The 19,972-nt window shown below is 41.3% G+C and overlaps 1 protein-coding gene across 1 annotated transcript; it reads left to right on the top strand.

Annotated features, from left to right (window-relative positions):
• Nucleotides 1-1,155: 1,155 nt before the first annotated feature.
• Nucleotides 1,156-5,909, top strand: LOC147851103 (AmmeMemoRadiSam system protein B). Its single transcript, XM_087335801.1, has 8 exons — nt 1,156-1,394; nt 1,962-2,046; nt 2,168-2,236; nt 2,414-2,526; nt 4,629-4,740; nt 4,871-5,014; nt 5,170-5,344; nt 5,573-5,909. The coding sequence occupies exons 1-8, from the start codon at nt 1,349-1,351 to the stop codon at nt 5,696-5,698; spliced, it is 870 nt and encodes a 289-aa protein (XP_087191927.1). The 5' UTR covers nt 1,156-1,348; the 3' UTR covers nt 5,699-5,909.
• The last annotated feature ends 14,063 nt before the right edge of the window (nt 5,910-19,972 follow it).

Raw genomic sequence — 19,972 nt, forward strand, 5'->3', positions numbered from 1 at the left:
TAACCCAATTGTACAAGCACATACGTTGTATCTACCAACAAACAAAATAAAACATTATCTTTTCTAGAACTATATCATCAAAACCATATACGAGTTATTATTTTATTCTTAGCTAGACATTCAATGTACATCAATGATAAAATTTAAATACATGTTATGGGCTTGCTATCTTGGAGGACTCTATCACCTCATTCTGAATCCATGTCAAAATATTCGCTCAATTCAGGTCCCAGGATTTTGATGTTCATGATATTCAGTCCATGCCCTTAGAGTTTAGCCATCGATATTCAGTCGAGGAGCTACAATCACATGACTTAGATATTTGGCAAGCATGCAAATGCCACAACAAACGCACGATCATAGCACACAATATCAATCATTCGAGTGGACTCTTGACCACGTTGAATGATGCATTACATGGTCGATCATCATCATGATTCAACAAAGAACCGAGCATCCATGTCCTAACTACAAACCTCATATCTAAGGATCTTAACACCAACACTCATGCCTATAAAACTAATAGACATTTAGTCCACTACATGTTGAATGAATGAGTGGGGTATTTGATTTCTTTGTTCGAAGGGGGGTGGGGGCATTCAGACATAGTGGCATGGCAAGGCGGACATAAGACATGGCAACACAAGAAGAAGAAGACATGTATACATACACATACACATACACATATACACATACATCCGATGTAGGGGCAAGGCGAACATAAGACATGGCAACACAAGAAGAAGAAGATGCATACACACATACATATACATACACATATACATATACATATACATATACATATACATATACATATACATATACATATACATATACATATACATACACATACACATACACATACACATACACATACACATACACATACACATACATATACATATACATATACATATACATATATATGTATCATATACATATACAGATACATATACATATACATATACATATACATATACATATACATATACATATATATGTATCATATACATATACATATACATATACATATACATATACAGATACATATACACATATACATATACATGTAACATATACATATACTGTATCTACATATACATATGAATAAGAGATAGAGTAGAAAGATCCATCAGGCTTCCATTCTAAGAAGAGAAGAAGGTAAAAGATGATCGAAAGATCCATCAGGTTTCCATTCTAAGAAGAGAAGAAGAAATCATAAGCAAACAGTAGCTGCAGAAGAAGAAGAAGAAGACAAGTATCGCAGCAGCAGCGGGAGAAGAAGAAGAAGAAGAAGAAGAAGAAGAAGAAGGGAGAGGGGGAGGAGACGGATCGTTCTCCTCGGGCCATGGATCGGAAAGCTTCCCATGCCGGATCATGGTACACCGACAACGGTATTTTTTTCTCAGTTTGTTTTTGTCTTTTCATATTTGCTTCTTTTAGTCTCCATGGATTCACTTGTACTTAAGGTTTAGGGTCCGATTCCTGTTTGTTCTTTTCTTTTCAAATAATTCTAGTATAGATTCATTCAGTCCTTTTGTTGTCGTTTTTTTGTTTAATTTCTGAGGATAAGATATGCTCCTGATTTGCGTGTATCGTTTTGCTTTCTTCATACGGCTTCATCCATGTCATATGTTTTTTCTGATGGAGAAAATCTCATATCTCGACTCAATTTTATCTGCAGAGACACAGTGTTCCTTGTTCCTGAGTCCTGAAATACCCTGTGTTTTTCTTTATTACCACAACAAATAGGACAAATGCTTACTTGAGAGGGCATGGCTGAGGGAACATTGGGACATAAATGGGAACTCAGGGGGAAAGTTGAGGAAATAAAGAAGAACTCGTGTATTTTTTTGAGTAACCAAGAATCTAATATTGCCAAATCCTTCTGTTTCTTTTTGGTTCTTCCCCTGTGACTATTTGTATTCTAAGGAAAACATTTCTTTTCTTTGCAAGTATAGCCTCTGAACTCGGCAAAGAATTGGATACATGGCTTGAGAGATGTGGTTTGCAGAAACAGCCTAATGCAAGAGCAGTTATTGCACCGTCGGGTTTTTTTACTCACATAATTATTTCTTCATTTATTTATGTTATCTTATTTTGTTTCTAACTTTCCATTGGTTTGAACTTGAATGGTTTGCTGACATAACTATTATCTTTTTTGTAGCCATGCTGGATATAGTTATTCTGGTAGATGTGCAGCTTACGCATTTGCAAACATAGATCCAACAACTGTGTAAGATCTCATGAAATAAATATAATAGTATGTTCCTTTATATATGTAACCTTTTCTCGTCTTCTTGTATAGCCAACATAGAACAGTCTTTATATATAGCTTAAACCCTGAAAATATGCCAGTTACGTCCTTGATTAGCACATAACATACTTTTTCCTTTGTTTTTCTGTCTGAAAGATCAAGAGTGTTTCTTCTTGGACCCTCTCATCATTACTATACGCGGAAATGTGCACTATCAAAGGTGTCTATATACCGAACACCGTTGGGAGATTTACCCATTGATCTTGAAGGTAAAATTTTCGCTAAGCATCACTTGCGATATCTGGTCGTTTTGTTTCATGGGTTTCATCTTGAGACTGGCTTTACCTCTCTATAATCATTTAGTGTATATGTGGAGCTGTTTGAAGACAAATAGTGCTTGATATATAATAGGCCGTCAATAGAAAAGCTATTGAAAAATGTTTTTTTAAACCTTTTCACAACCTTTAATCATTTTATTGTATGGATGAGATTTTCTAAAATTGTTTTAGCTTCAAGAAGGTATATTACATAGGTTTTATTTCATCTTCAGATTAGGTTTGACACATAATATTGTAGCTTATGTATGGAGCTATTTTAAGACAAAAACGGGCAAATATGTAACTTGCATGTAATACAAGGTTACTAAAATGTATAAACTAAATTCATAAGATTTACAATGTACAAAAGAAAGAAAAACATAATAGGTGTTTGACATGGTTAGTATATTATTGCTATTTCACTTATGTTTTGAAATGCTTTGTGAGATTTATAGAAATATTTTACCAATTTGCCTCAACCTCAAATCTACAACTTCAAAGGTTATATAATTGTGCGTTGTATCATACCGTACATGGCATCTTTACCATCCCATTATCATCACGTAGGACACGCATGGGTGAATAAGGATATGAATTGACCCTTGCACTGCTTCAAATGTATTCCCTGTGAAATAAGTTTTGCAGAACATAGACTTATTTCTTCTGAAAGTCCAAAGAATGTTAGCTATGGTTTATTGATAGTACTAGAATAACTTTGTGAGGTATAGAAATCTATCCCGAAGTCCAAAGATGACGGCAATGATATACCAATAGTACAACTGAAATGTATATGTCCTTGTTTTTGCGGATGGTGTATCTTTCCTAGGAGCTAAAAGTGAAGATTGATTCCAAGCTTGTGGCCTTGCCATGGTGATTCAAGAGTGAGCAATAGTGGAAACTTACTGGAAAGAAATGGCTAGTGAGCTTTGGCTTGATGGTGCTATCAATGAAAAATTACTAGTTGTACAGATACGGACACGTAAATGCTCCATAAATGATTATTTATAGTCTGTCATAGAGAACTCATGAATTGTTCAACATAGAAAGGTGATAAATGATGTATGATGAGCACACTTATGGTAGATGATAATCAGGAAGTTACACGATCTATGATATCTGAAGAGAAGCTACATCTTTTCAGTTGATTGCTCATCTTAGTTGATACCTGCATAAAGTAAGTTTGCAAAAAGGATTTTCGGTCTTTGAAAGCATCAATTGTTTTGGCTATTCATTATGTGTAAATTGAAGATCTCAGTCACTTGGGTATGACTGGCTTTTGTCATGGGATGATTTTTCCTTTCCTTTGTGGTGAAGTCACTAGTGGAGTGTTTTACTTTGCAGTTTCAATGAAAAAACGAAGATCCTGTAAGTTACCTTCTTTTTGAGGTGTATGGTGTTCTTCAATTGTTGCTCTAATCCTGAAGTTGGCTTATTTATGTCAAAAATCTTGTGTTGGGATTTAATTTACAGCTGTGAAAGTTGGGTTTGATGGTCTTAGAGTTGCACTATTTTGTTTTGGAGACTTCAGTCAGTTCATTTATTTATTATCTCCATATAGTTATGGCTGGTAACTTTGGATAGTGTGCTGGTGTTTGTTACACAGCATTCTGTAGGGGCTTTGGATGGTCTCTTTCTTTCGATACTTCACCATGGATGTATATAAAAAACATTTACTCCATTGGATTAGTTGATAGTTATGAGGATGCTCTCATGTCTATGTTTCTTTTGCGTTTCTAATGTCTTTCCATGGTTATTAGTATTTATGATGTCTACTTTGTGTAGCTAATGATATGCTTTATTCAAACCTACAGTTACACTTAGCATGTGTACTTGATTCTCATAAAAAATTTATCTAAATAAAATTACTAACCACTAGAACTTGAGTTTCTCTCTGGGCATCTAGATCCACAATATCCATCTAGGTCACTACTTTCACCTGTAATGTAATTTTCATACTTCCAAATTCCCTTGTACTAAAACATTATGGAAGTGCTCTTCCTTCACCTCTAGTTTCTGCTTTTCACTGCCATCACTGACTTTTTCACATTCTGCAGTCTACAGTGAATTGAAAAGTAGTGGCAAGTTTGAAGACATGAGCATAAGTGTAGATGAAGCAGAACATAGCATGGAGATGCATTTGCCTTACTTGGCTAAGATTTTCAAGGGGTAAAAAAAGAGAACTTTTGCCATGGAATTGAGTGCTTTCATTTATAGGTCGAGGAATCTACTTTAAAGCATGGTTATCCTCTTTCTTGAGAAGCAACTTCATACATGTTTTTTTGACCTCTTGAACCAGGCAGTCTGTGAAGATTGTACCAATTCTTGTCGGTGCTCTATCATCTCACGGTGAGGAGGCATATGGTAAAATTCTTGCAAAATATATCGATGATCCGTCAAACTTCTTTTCAGTCTCATCTGATTTTTGTCACTGGGGACAAAGGCAAGTACACTGAAAGAAAAAAATGCAAATATCATTCTTTAATTTTGCCTAAAAATTGTTAGCAATATTTAATTTTGTTCCCATATGTATTATGATTAAAATGAATATATGGTTTCTCGAGTTTTCTAACAAAAATTGTTGTGATTGATATGTAGATTCGATTATATCCGATACGATGAAAGACAAGGTCCTATCTATAAATACATAGAGTCACTTGACCATAATGGTATGCAAGCTATAGAATCAGGAAATCCTGAAGTTTTCAGATCATACATTTCAGATTGTAAAAATACGATTTGTGGTCGCCATCCAATTGCAGTCTTTATGCATGTAAGCTAAAACTTTCATTTTGAAATGTTGTGAATGCGTTCATGAGTTAAGTGCTCATTTTGATAAGTTGCGAATGCTTACATGTGTTAAGCTTCATTTCAATCTGTTATGAATGCATACATGACTTTAGAAAGCTTTCATTTCAATATTTTGGCTTATGCATGTAAAGCGAAAAGCTTCCACTATTCATATCTATATGTATATATGATACCCATATGATCCATGCAGATGGCAAAGAATTGTTCAACTCCGATGAAAATCAAGTTCTTGCAGTATGAACAATCGAGTCGGTGTATGAACAAGCGAGATAGTAGTGTAAGCTATGCATCTGCTGTGGCTACAGTTGATGAATGAATTTCTGCCATAATACTTGGTGAAGCAGTAGAGCTTTCTACACAAGGAAGATGATATGGGCACACTATCTTCCCTGAACTAACCTCATAGCTGGTTGTACAGGATTAATCAAGCTATTGTTATGTGTCACTAACTCAGAACCATGGATAATAAATAATAATCGAGAAATATACATGTATTTCTTTACAATAAATGTGTTTCTTTACTTGTTTGGCTGTTTTTTTATGTATATTTCTAATTGTTAAATTTTTCTCGATCCATTACAAAGCAATTGAAAAGCTCTGTTTAATGTTAAGACAAATTCTTCAAAAGAGCTTTGTCCTTTGTCATCACGGAGACAAGGTGCAGGTAGATAGATCAGATCTAATTTAAACCTAAGCAAGCTAAATATGTCCTTGAGGAATCAAGAGGGATGGCATTCGGAGGGGTTGATTGGGAGATTGGGTTGGGGTCAACTACCATTGTGGTGCATTGTAACCCCTTCTAGAGAAAACAAATGTGCCTTTTTGATCCAGGTGTGTTTGCAAGTGGTATTGTGTGAAATGCGTTCTTCCCGCTGCCCACTTGGAGATGCACATTGTTATTGGAAGGCCTATTGGATGGTGTGTTATTTTGCCCATCTTGGATGAGGTGGGCCCACACCATTTTCTTGGTTTACAATGATATCAGTTATCCCATTTTGTTGCTCGGTGTCTTGGTCCTGTAGGTGTTGATTGCAGAAGACAGTAAGGCAAAAAAGTAAATGTGATCATTTCTTTGTAGTCAATGACCTTGAAAATGTTCCCTATATGCAACATGATGTGCAGGCATGATATGTAAATGTGAATGGTCGGCTTCACCCACAACTCATTGCATGATATACAATGAATGATGTGCATTATTGAGTGTGTTGCTCATGGAAATTTTATATGATTGTTATTTATTTAGTGCATTCTTGATGCTTACTTCTAGTTGCATAATCTAGTGGTATTTTCTTGTTCAAGTAGCATTGCTATTTGGATGGATGGGGCGAGCTTTTCAAAGAATTCATTAATATGTTTGTGACAATTATTGTCTCTGCCTACGAACCTCCTTATTGAAATATTATTAAATAAATATACAAACGTGAATACTTGCATTACAATATTAAAGTCATGTTTTTCAACTTACAATCAAACATCATAGTTTGACATTCATTACAAGAACTCTCCATAAGTTTGGGTACAAGAACTTGCACGCCAACATTTTACTCCTACAGAAATGGCTTTACATTCGTAACATTGATATTGACTATGTTTACCCAACATAAGTAGTGAAAGTCATAACATTGCATCCTTTAAAAGGCAATGCCAACAAAAACTACGTTTAAGTTCAACATGCATAGTGTTCCAACCTTTTGTTAATTAATCAAAAGCTTATGAAGAAAGTAAAATAACATATGCCAAAGTTGCACAAGCTATATCTCTTGGGGGATGTTATCTTTTTATACATTGTCCACTAGTAATGATATGTGTACTTGATCAATGAATTCTTAGTTTCTTACATCTAGCCATAATTGGGTTTTGATGATGAAATTCCCGAGAAAGGATGCACTTGAGATGTCTAAATCCATGTAGAGATTTCTATACATAGCAAAGTATTTCCTAAAATACAGAAATGAGGAAAAAAGTACAAACACAACAAAACAATTTGGGCTGCCAGAACATTCTTGAACTCTTAAGCTTTCAAAAGTTGTTAGTTTTGCTATCTATGACCCGTTTCCTAAAGCCGATGTTACCCAATTTGATTTTTTAAATTTGGCAATACATTTATTACTAGTGGGAAACCTCGATTCGAGGTACAACCACACAAATAATAAACATACAAGATATTAGTAACCAAAACGACTTAGAATAAAAATAGAGGGATTTGGGCAAATTGTAGACAACCTTAAAGAAAATGTCCCAAAGAGGACTTAAAGAAATGAAAGTCAACGATACGTAGTTGACCAAATATTACATTAATTTGAGTTATCCAAATGGTCCATAGTACCAAGAATTTAATCCAATGGAAAACAATGGCATTGCATGTAAATGATAAAAAGAAGACTAACAACCAAAAGGAATCTCTAATACACGTTTGGAAACTTGTGTCAAAGATTGCCCATGACTTGATGGATAAAAGTTCTTGTTAATGGAGAAATACATAATTAGTCAATCCTTTGAAACACCCCACATAAAGAGAATAAATTATTCACCTTTTCTCTTATGAGATTGTTAAGGGCATAACCATATATGTTACAACTGAGCATAAGCATAATTGCTCATGAGATAGGTTATCTATAGTTTTAACTTTCCCCCAATCATACGACAAGTACATGAGGGTTAATTTTGAAAGGAACGAGTGTATGAAATCATGTTGGTAACAGAGAAGTATACATAATAAGCATAACTTGAAGTAGTATGAAGGCATGAAAGGCACCGCAACTTTCTTATAGTACTCATTTGACCTCATCTTTATCTTGTGTACACTTGGGGTTGCTAATAACCTTTGAAAATATGCAACAAATTTGGGAAAAGTAAGACTTTTAAAACATATGTACATTCATTATTAGTCAATACTAATACACGAACCTTGACATTGTCATCACTCTAAGTAATTTTGGAATAATGTTGTTTGTAAACATAAGGGTATAAAAATAAACTTTTCAACATTGCCTCTAAACATGTACATGCTAGTAGCTACACACATCATTGATGACATGGAACCCATCATAATATAAAATATGTAATTGGTTACATGACCTTATATTAGGTTATTGTAATAATGGTGTAGTTGAAATTGTTTAGAGATTGTCAATTAAGAAATACATAAACCCAAAGTTACAAGCCATCATATGACCAGTCACCAAACCACACATTCTAGAATCAAAATCAATCTTTATACATTCAAGAGAGTTGTGAACACATCAAATAATCAAACCAACTTAGTCTCAATATAATATTATGATGCATTAATGAAATAACAATTTGATTTACAAATATTAGTCAAGTGTGTTTGTTAAGATGAAGCACAAATAAACTAATTGGATTGGTTTGTGTATTGTTGACCATCGAAGAGTTCTCCAAGCATGTGGAAAACTTGCAAAATATTGCCATGGTGTATGTCAACAATTTTTCACGATTGTTCCATGCATTGTCATGGGCATATGCCTTGACTTGAATCCCACAATTCAAATGAAGATGTGGCATCGTGACATTATATCCCATATATGAACATGGTTATGACTTCTACGTCAATGACCTTCTTGTTCCTACTACTATGTGGTACCCTCCTCACAACCAATGTCGACAAGAAAGGGCCATATAATAGCCATGTAGGCTCCTTATTAGAGTTTGTTGCCTATGTTATACTAAATCTTCACGACAACGCTACATTAACATGTTGTTTTTATATTCAAGAAAGGGTCCATGGAAGTTGATAGTTCCATTGAGGTCTTTGATTTGTCACTACAAAGAGGGGCACCTTCCTCCATAAGTGAAGAAGCTTCATCCTTCTCTTATGAATATTTTCTGGAGAACCATCATGTTATCATACTGCCCACGAACCACAGTCAACAATGTTTCCCATATCTCAAGCAATACCTTTGAAAGACCAAACTTTGTTGCATCCTAAAGTCGATTGCATCTACATTTCCATAATACCCGTAATATTACCGTAGTCACAGTTTTCCAGACATGGACAGATTGCACCTGCTTTCGAGGTTGCTGAAATGGACTAACCGATATCAATCTTCTGTTGTGTACCGTCATGGCCTCTTGAATATCGTCTGCTCCCCATGAGAACAAGCAACCAACATTAATTGTTAGGAATAAAGACCAGAGGGCATGCTTAATAGTCTCATGCATTGCATAGCAAAATTCACATTGCCTGAGATTAGGTGCTACATTCCCTTCCAACGACTAGCCAACTGGTAATGCTGCATGCACTAATAGCCATCTAAAGAGAATAAATTTAGAGGGCCCCATGAAAGATCAGAACCATCTCCAATATGTTTTCAATTGCAACGTTGAAACACCCTAGTTAATCCAATGTTTTTGAGATACTGGCGCCATTACATTCGTAGACCTTAGTAATGACCTTCCAAGCATTACTGAATACTGAAAGAAGGGAACCTTTATGATTTGTTCCCCCAAGGAATATGTCCAAAACCAACCCCCCGAATCCCATAGTAATCTTGCAACAGGTTCTTGTGCATACAACCACATCATATCACACATATGAGTGATAGAAGGGTAAGGATCAAGCAACCACTTCTTTCCCATTTTTGCAACCACTCTGACTGGTGCATTTCGCGCATGCTGTAAATAGTTGCAGTCAAAGGCATGAGGTTGCATTCTATTGTTATCAAGAACCTCAAAATAAGAAATGCACCCATTAGGTGAGATACCCTTGACAACCAACAATATGTCATTAATGAAGCATCCAAACCAGAAATGTTCCTGTATGGGTTGGAAGGTCGCCGCCAATGCGGAATATGACACTGAAATGGCAACCATCATTATCTCGGCACAATGAACAACTTGTAGATGCGCAAGACAATCTGTTTGTGACATCTGCTGGAATTGAATCCAAGTGCTTACAGATGCAACTGACCATTATCTAGTTTACCCAAGGCAAGGTGAGTTCTAAGACCCAACACTTTTCCTACATTATCCCGAAATTGAGAATTTCCAAGCAAAGGCTGATTAAGCAGTGCATGCCAAGTAGAAGACTTCTCCTTAATCAGAAATGGTTTGATCCCACCCATTCCCTTATGATTCCTAACAAAAATCAGTTAGACGCTAGATCCCGCCTTGGTGTTTGCACATCATTCAAGAACAACCATTTTAGAAAAGGAGACCAAACTCCCCCCGTCCTAGGACTTAACTTCATTAGATAGTTAAGAGACATTCCTTTCCAGGCTTTTGACCCTGGCAACAATCCTCGGATCACAAACTTAACCAAGAGGGCTCTTGACTGCATCAAAGGATCTATCAAACCCAACCCTCCATGGATTTTATGTTGAATCAACACCTTCCAAGCAACTTTGGCTTTTGTTCGAGATCCATTTTTTCCCCCCCAAAGGAAATTACGGATCAAGCTTTGCACTTTCATTATTGCCGACCTAGAAAATAACCAAACAGATGCTATAAACCACATAGAGGCCAAAAGTACTGAATTTGCTACTACAACCCGACATGCAAAGGACAATTGTTGGGCATCCAAATATAGAAGTTTATGGTTTATTGATAATAGTAGTGGGGATAACATAGCTGCTTCTGATTTTAAATCTATACCAACTAGACATCCCAAATACCGAACAGGTTCACCTTGGTTAAGCCATCGGAAAGTAGAACTTGGATACCAAGCGGGATGAGGCTCTTCACCCACCCATAACCCTACCGACTTATTCCATTTAAGTGAGGCACTTGTGGCTTCCGAGAAATTATGCAAAAAGCATTTTGTACCTGCCCGAGATTACTAATCTCCCCATCAACATAGAGGATTGTATCATATGCAAACTCAACATCCAATACAGTAGATTGTGCAATAGGTAATATTATACCTTTTATACCAGCCGAAGAAGATCTTAGGTATGAGGCTAGAGCTTCGTCGAACAAGATAAAAAGAGAAGGGGCAAGAGGACATCCTTGCCTAACTGACTTGGAAATTGGAAATATTGGCTCATAACCTCCAACGAACAAAACTGAGCTAGAGGCTTGCATGTATAAGGCTGAAACATCAGTTATCCATGCATTAGGAAAGCCTAATCTTGACAGCACTGCCTCAAGAAAATCCCAGTCTACTTTGTCATAGGCTTTTTCAAAGTGCAGTAGTAAAACTACCATTTGTTGTTTATTTTGTTGAGCTAATGCAACCATTCCCCATAACAAAAAGATATTATCGAAAATGCTTCCGTCTTGTATAAAACCAGAATGCATATCATGAATAATAGATGGCACTAGAGATCGTAATCTAATGGCAATTGTTTTTGCCACAATCTTATAAACATCATTGAGCAATGTTATTGGCCACCACTTAGAGACTTCATCACATTGAGCATCCAACTTAGGAATCGTATATATTATTCCTTCCTTCTATTCCACCGACATAGTTCCCGTTGAAAAAATTAGATTAGTCTCTCTAGTGAGGATAGGGCCAAGAAAATCCCAATAATGTAAGTAGAAGCCAACTCCTATTCCGTGTTTTCCTGGACAAACATCCTTACCCAAGGATTTAGTTGCAAATAAAACCTCTTGAAGCGTAAATGGTTGTAGTAAATGAGATGGCATTTCATTTTGTAATCTTTTGTTGAACAATTGCAAGTATATATTGTTTCTTATAAAAGACTATCTATTATAAAAGTTGTAGCAAACAACAATTGATGATAGTAATCTGAGACTATACCCCGCATCTCAGAGTCGTCTGATGTATATGATCCATCAACCTGTTTCAAGGAGGTAATAGAGATAGGTTTATATTTTCGTTTGAACTGATAATTTGAAGAATTCCTGATTAACTCGATCTTGCTTTTGCGACCCACAAGCAACATTGCGATAAAAGAGGAACGTTGAACGTGCTTGTTGCTTTTCTTTTAAACATCTTTTTACCTGTTGCAAGTCAGAAAGTAGCATGGATGAAGTTGGATACCTTTCCAACAATTTTTGTAATTTTTGAATTGCAACGATACACCAAAACTGATACTATATTCATGAAGAAATTCTTTGTATCAAGTATGGCATCAACCATATTACGAAGCAAAAAATCATCCGTCAAGTTGTATTTTGACCATTTCTGAACAATTGACATCAAATAGCAAGGGTCGAAAGTAAATCATTAACCGAGCCGTGCACGTGCAACAAAGAAAGTTGTCGTTCACTCGCTGTTTGCCTAGTGAAGAGTTTAGAGAATTCCCGAATGACCTACTTGGAAGGAGAAATACGCCATTGCTTAGAGTATCGTTTCTTATCAAATGTAACATTTAACTTTAGAGGGTCATGGTCAGATATCGTTGATCCCGGAATAATGCTAAGGGATCCACCCGCATCCCAAAAGAAACCGATGGCATAAAATCTATCCAGTCGAGACAAAGTAGCACTAACCACACTCCCGTCTAATCTAGAAAACTGCAGGGACCCTTATATACGTGAGAAAGGCTGCACCTTCCATAAATCAAGCAGACCAAAGGCAAAACAAAAGGAGTCCCAACACTTAGCTTCCCAAGCTGAAACTGTAGTAGTTGTACATCCTATTCTATCGGAAGCATCCTCGATCATATTAAAATCACCTCCCACTAACCAACCTGCATATTTTGAAAGAGACAGCCAGAAACTTGCTCTCTCTGACGCGGAGTTAGGAGCTAGAAATCTGCTAAGTCAATGACCTTCTTGTTCCTACTTCTAACGTGGTACCCTCCTCACAACCAATGTTGACAAGAAAGGGCCATATTGTTGAGTATCCAATCCCGCTGAATGGGATGGGGTGCTAGCCAGATCGGCCTGATGTCGATGGACTGAAGAGCCGAATGATAGTCGGCTTGTCCGAATCAGAATTCGGATATTGCGCAATCATTAGGAGCCAACTAAGCACTGACCAGAGAGAGATAAGCCGAATAAATCAATAGAAAACTTGGCAAAAGCCGAAAATCGATTGATTGCCAATTCGGTCAAGGCTGACAATCAACCGATAACCAACTCAAGGAATAGCCGAATTCGACTCAGGGCTATATTTGTAAATATTTAGGGCTGTATATCGGTATAAATATAGCTAGGGAAAAATGTGTAATAAATATGTATGTATAGTGTTGTTTTAAGTGTGTGGAGAGTGTGTTAGTGTTGTCGCCGCATGTAAGACGAAGTCAAGCTCAAGGTTGTTGCCTTAGGGTTTCTTATACTCTCTTTATATAGTGATATGTTTGGAGTTTGTGGGCTCCTGTGGTTTTTCTCTTTCCGGGTTTTCCATGACATTTTTTGTCTAGTTGTTTATGCATTGTCAGTTTCTATTCATGTTTTGGTTATTGTCTTCTCTCATTTGTACTTGTGAACCGGTTGTGACCAGCCTCATTTACAACACGTATAATGGCCATGTAGGCTCCTTATTAGAGTTTGTTGCCTATGTTATACTAATTGGACCTTCTTCAACATAGCCCAAACTTGACCTACAATTTATATTTGTCATTTAATCAATTGAATCTTTGTGAACATGTAAGATCTTGCGACATCATGTTGATTGTTAGCTTGGGTTATTGGGTCATGACTTAAAGGCGAATCGTTTGGGTAGCATCGTTGATCTTGTGGTCGTGGTAGTGTGATGGCTTGTGATCCTAGTCATAGTCGCAATGGTGTCGCGGATTTCCGCGAGGATGTGTTGAGATGGGGCGGGACCACAGGGATCTCGGACCAAGGAGCCGGTAAGGTGAGAGCAAGAGGGTCGTCCGGATCGGGGTATCTGGTGACATATCCGGTCTGGATCAGTTTCCGGATGCTCGACAATGAGCGTAACAGGTTCAGATATGTGTGTTATTCTGGACCGGTTGTTGGATAACAACCAACGAGCACACGATGTCAAGGAAATCCTCGCGGATGTGTAGAAGTTGGGCAGGACCACGAGGGTCTTGTACCAAGGAATCAAGAAGCGAGGAGGAAGGGTCTGTGGTTTACGTAAGCCCTGAGGCCACGATCAAACAGAGAAGGTTAGCGAGACGAGAGGAAGAGTGTAAGAGGATCGTGTGTAGACACAGGCGCAAACAGAGATGCTGGGCACAACTTGCGCTAGGTAGGTAATTTTTTATTAATCAACACATGCACGTGGCGTTGTGGGTGATTACAACCGGATCAGTGCCGGTGATGGAGGGTAGAGCTCTACAGTAGTTAAACACAAAGACATGGGCACGCAAAAGGTCGATCCCCTGGCCGGGAGCACTCGGGCGTCTAACGCGAGTAGGGGAAGCGCCTTCCGATGTTCTATCGTAGGACTCCCTATATTCTTCTTTTTTCTTCTCCATTTTCCTTCTCCTCTCTAAAATGACATCCCAGCAAACAGTCAAAGGTCGCCCCTTTTATAGCACAAGGAGCAATCGTTACAAAGCATTCATGACTTGTCACTTTCCCTTCCTAGATTCTCCCCCGTGATTCGCTCTCCTCGTAACTCTCCCTACTTACGCGATGTCTGAATCCCTATTAATGCCTTAACTACCTAGTACACCTCCTTTTACCTATGCCTAGTACTTACACTATTTAATTCACTAGGGGTGTGCACTCGTGCACACTAGTGCTCCCGCGCGTTTCACATTGTTTCCACCTATGGCCCGGAATCTTCACGACATCCACCCCCACTAAACCGCACATACTCCGTTATGTGTCGGGCAGCAATTTAGTGAGGGATTCTGGGCCATCTACTACTCATCCTCCCCTTTTGAACTGGCGCTTTCGGCTCCTAGGTCTGGTTCCTCCTCGTTTTGCCTCTTGAAGGCCTTTATCCGCTTCCCAACCACCGGAGTTGTCATTCGGGTCCCGTCAAGCTCCGCGAGATGATATGTTGCGTTATCGTTGACACTAATTACCACGTATGGCCCGAACCATCGCTTCGCGAACTTACGCGTAGACCTATGCTAGTTGTCGAGGCTGTTGTCGTAGACTAACACCCAATCGCCTTCCTGAATCCTCCTTGGCCGGAGCCGGTGTGTTCAGTCGAACCGGGCCTTGTTCCGGATCCTCGCCTCTTTCACCCTCGCCGTGGCCCGCTCCATGTCTTCCGGTCTTCGCTCGAGTTGCCGGATTCGGGCCGCTAACAATTCTTCTCAGCTCATTTCGTTGGCCCAATCGCTCGCCGTCCACGAGGCGATCGTCCGTTCTACTGGCATGATGGGTTTCTGTCCAAACATTAGTTCCGTCGGCATGTACCCTATCACCGAACTGTGGGTAGTCCTGTTCGCCCATAGCGCATAAGGGAGCAACCTTGGCCAGTCACCGACTCGTCCTTCGCACACGCGTACAATGGCTTTTACGATCGGACTGTGGCCCCGCTCAATCTTTCCATTTGCCTCCGGGTTGTACGCCGTCGTGAGGGACAATTTTACGCCTAACCGATCGAAAAATTCCTCGGCCTCTTCCGTGTCTTGCTCGCCTCGGTCAGCCACGATTTTTCCCATGCACCCGTATCGGCATATGACATCTTCGATAAGAAACTTGCATACTACCGCAATGGTCTTGTTCGTTAGTGCCCGGTCCTCTACTTGGTTCGTTAGGTCTTCTCTAGCCAACACTAGGTATCGCTTCTGACCCTCCCCCATCAACATCGTTACTAAGTCGACCATCCATTTGAAGTGCACGGCCGGGGGGTACGTTGGGTGTAGCTCGTCGCGGTGTCGAACCTCCGAGTGCATTTGGCAGCTTTCGCATGTGGACACGAAGTCGTGCATGCTCTTATATATACCCGGCCACCGGTATTTCTCCTTTATCTTCTCGAATGTGGCCCATGTACCCCGGTGTCCAGACCAACGGCTTTCGTAGAACTATGATATTAGCTTCTCTTGATCATCCACCCGCGCTATTACACGGAGCGGCGCGTCGTTTCGCCTCTTTGGGACCTTCCAAATCTTCCCGTTCCATAGGAAGTATCGGTATGCCCTTTTTTGGAGCTGTCCCGCTTCCTCCCTAGTAATCAAGGCTTCCGCCGTCATTGTCTTTAGAAATCTTCCGATTAGAAGCCACTCCCCATCGTAGTCGCCTTCGTCGAACTCGTTTAGGGGCGGAGCGTTTCACTTTTTTATCCTCATCCTTGCTGATTCGAAGAAGTCCGCGCCAATTTCTTCGTTCTCTGATACCATGTCGTCCTCGTCCTTGAACCTTGCTCTGGAAAGCATATCAGCCATGGCGTTGTCTTTACTCAAGTTGTGTCATATCTCTGGGTTCAGGGACTTGATGTACGCAATCCACCTCAGCATGGCCAGGTCGGGAGTTGCGCATCCGGACACCATACCAAGGATCGGCAGGCAGTCCGTTTCTATGATCACTTCTATCCCGATTAGGTAGTCTTTGTCGACCTTAACCGCCGAAACGATACCCCATAGCTCGCGCTTGACTTGGGCGTATCCTCGTTGTCGCTCACTCAGTACCTTCGTACCGAACTAGATAGGGAAACGTGTGCCGTCTTCGTCCTCTTGATTTACGACCCATCCGATCCCGGTCGAACTGGTGTCCACCGTGATGTAGACCGGAGTTCCCGGTGCGTATTCTGTTTTGCACAAAGCTGGTGCTGCGGTGAGCGTTCGTTTTAGCCTCCGGACCGCCTCGGTATGTTCCTTTGTCCATTCAAACTTCCTGCTCTTCTTTAGCAAGCCGTAGAGTGGTTCGACGACGTGCGCGTAATGAGAGATCCATATGTGGTAGAAGGCGCATGCTCCTAAGAATCGTCGAACCTCTGTGATGGATCCGCACTCCTCCTTCATTGCCGAGATGGCCTCTACCTTGGTCGGCAACGGCTTCCAGCCGTACGACCCACATAGATGGCCCACCACTAAGATCTCTGGTTGTCCGAAGGCCAACTTCTCTCCCGAGAAGGTAAGCCACGCGTCTTCGAGCCTCTGTAGTATCTTCTCGCAGTTGGAGATATGGTCGGTGACAAACCTTCGGCACTCGTCTGAGCTGATCGACTCATCCTTGGTGTCCCCCGGACACCCCTTGATAGGGATGTCATCCAGGAAAGGCATGGTGATGTCCGGAGTGCAGTCCCGTAGAACTCTGTTCATTGCATTCACCATGTGTGCCACCGAGTTGGTCCCTCCTTGTGGTAGGGTACACATTCGAACTAGGCCGAGAGGGGTTCACATTGTTGTGATGTCCCTACTTTCCACGGCCAGCTGGAACTAGTCGTACCCTGAGTAAAGGTCTCCAACTGAGTATATGGACCTTCTGGCGAAGGCTTCCGCGAACTCATCGATTGAGGGCCCAACTCCAGTATTGCGGATGGTCACCTTGTTGACCGGTTGTAAGTCTTGGATGAAGCGTAGCATACCGTTCTTCTTTGGTACCGTAAACCATTGGTTAGAGTAAGGGGCACTCGATGGTTCGAGGATGCCCAACTCCACCTTATGCTAAAGAAGCTCCATCAACATTGGCATGTGAGCTCTTGGTACTTGAATCGGTTTGAGACTCCAGGGCGCGTGCGGCACGGTAAAGATCACCATTGGTTCGACAATGGTTGGGTCGACGCACCCGATCTCTCCTGGCGAGAATGCGAAGGCTTTCCTGTGCCTCTCGAGCATCCTTCTGAACCGGTCCTCTTTCGCCGGCAGTAGGAAGCCACCGCCACCGATCTTCAGCTCTCGTAGCATTTTGTCGGTGAAACGGTGTCCTATGCCGGCCGGATCTCGCAAGCTCGGGTCAGTAGTAGCCCCCTTTATTCGTTCCCAGCTGCCCTCCGGTAAGGGAGCTGCAATGGGCTTCACCTTCCGGTCCACATCTTGTACTTGGTGTCTACTTGGGCGATCCTATGCGCCCTGTTCTTTCTTTCGAAGTCCGCAATGACTTCATACATGTCGACCGAGTTGACTGGTATGACTCGGTTTTCGCTTAGGCCTCCTTCGACTACCTTCCCGATTTCTCCAAGGGTGTCATCCAACAAGACTGCCTCCACAGCTTCCCTAATCCTTTCGTCGTGACTCAAGGCTCCGCACGCCTTTAAGCGTATCTCAGCCCGTTTTCTTTCTCGGCCATTGATGCTGGCTATGGTACATCCCCCGTTGTTGGAGAGCAAAACTTTCCTTCCTATTTTACAGGTGTGGGGAATTTTCCGGCTATCAGGACTATCGCAGCCCCACGCCTTGATAGCCCTTTCAAAAAATCCGCCCTGTCGTTATTTCCAAGGGTGTCTCGGTTCCGCTCGTGATTCTTCCGAACGGTCAAAAATTGGACGGAATGAAGACCGTCCTCACTTTTTACCCACACATAGGCTGAACCATTGTCCAACACTTTCGTTTCCATTCTAGCCGTCATGATGTATGGTTCGCCGAGGATGACTGGGTGGGAGGACGACTCTTGCAAGAAAAAGTGTTGGTTTATATTGACGTCTCCAACGCTCACCCTAACATTTGGGCAATCCTCGTGTAGTTCTTCCGTGGCTCTCATAGCCGCGCATATCTTCCACTCATGTTTGGTGTTGATCGGCCAATTCCCCTTTTTGTAGAAGTCCATGGACATCAAGTTAATTTCCAACCCGTGGTCGATCAATGCCACCACTGGATCCTTCACGTCCCCAATACGAATCGGGGTTTTTGTAGTTGCTCTTGCCCAGTGCGGCCTGGCGTAGTGGCTTTCCGCAAGCTCGTCTTCCGCGGCCATCTCGTCGAGGAGTGCCACCCTTACCTCAACCGGCTTCTCAGACTTCGGCTCCTTTGCGAGACGCTTTCTCTTCACGAGGTCCACGATGTTGTCGTGGAATTCCCTTCTCGCTATGCCAAGCACTTCCCTAAGCGTGAGTTCTACGTGACTGTCGAGAACTCGCTCCTCTAGAACCTTTTATAGGTTCGTTGTTTTTTCGATCTCCGAGCTTAAACGGAAGCTCGGAACCTTGCCCTTCTCCTTCTCCTGGGTTCCGGTCGGAGTGGCATCGTGCCTTTTCGGCGTGCTTCGAGTGTCATACCTCCCCCGGTTTTCCCCGCTCACCTTTCGTCGATCAGGACCTCGTAGTTCCTGCAGGCGGCCTCCACAAAGCCGGTGCTCTCCTCAACGGGGTCACTCCAGCTGGTAACTTCGCGCACACGCTCCTCCGCGCAATCCGCTTCTCCCTTTTGCAGCCTTCCTCCGGACAAGGTTTTGAGAATAACTAGCCAGATCCCAGGGTTTGAATTAGGTTTGACCGCCTTTTCGCCTACGCGGATGCCGGGGGAAGCCGAGTAGTGGACGACTTCGACGTGCCGTGCCGCGGCCTCTTCCATTAGCCGCTTCCTGCCACCTCATTCGAAATTCGCGTCAAGCAATCTCTGAAAATTTGAATCACTCGCATGTATCCTACCATTCGAAAGATAAACTACATTACTTCTGAGCGCTTCGTCGAGGTCAGCACAATCTCTCTGGGCATGTCCGGTAGCATCACACCATATGCACCTCTGATTGACCGGCGATCACCGGTCGCACGACTGACCCTCGTTGCTTCATCGGGCCTGGGCGATCTAGAGGTCGCGCACCATCCTTGTTAGTTCTTCGAGTCCTACGCCGCCTGCAGGTCCCGCAACTACATTTGCCGGGGGTGGGCCTAGCTCGAGCCACCTCCTCG

This window comes from Azolla caroliniana, unplaced genomic scaffold (assembly GCF_043228905.1).
Source record: "Azolla caroliniana isolate FFs.n. ecotype wild unplaced genomic scaffold, voAzoCaro1.0.p SCAF_20, whole genome shotgun sequence".
Lineage (NCBI taxonomy): Eukaryota > Viridiplantae > Streptophyta > Polypodiopsida > Salviniales > Salviniaceae > Azolla > Azolla caroliniana.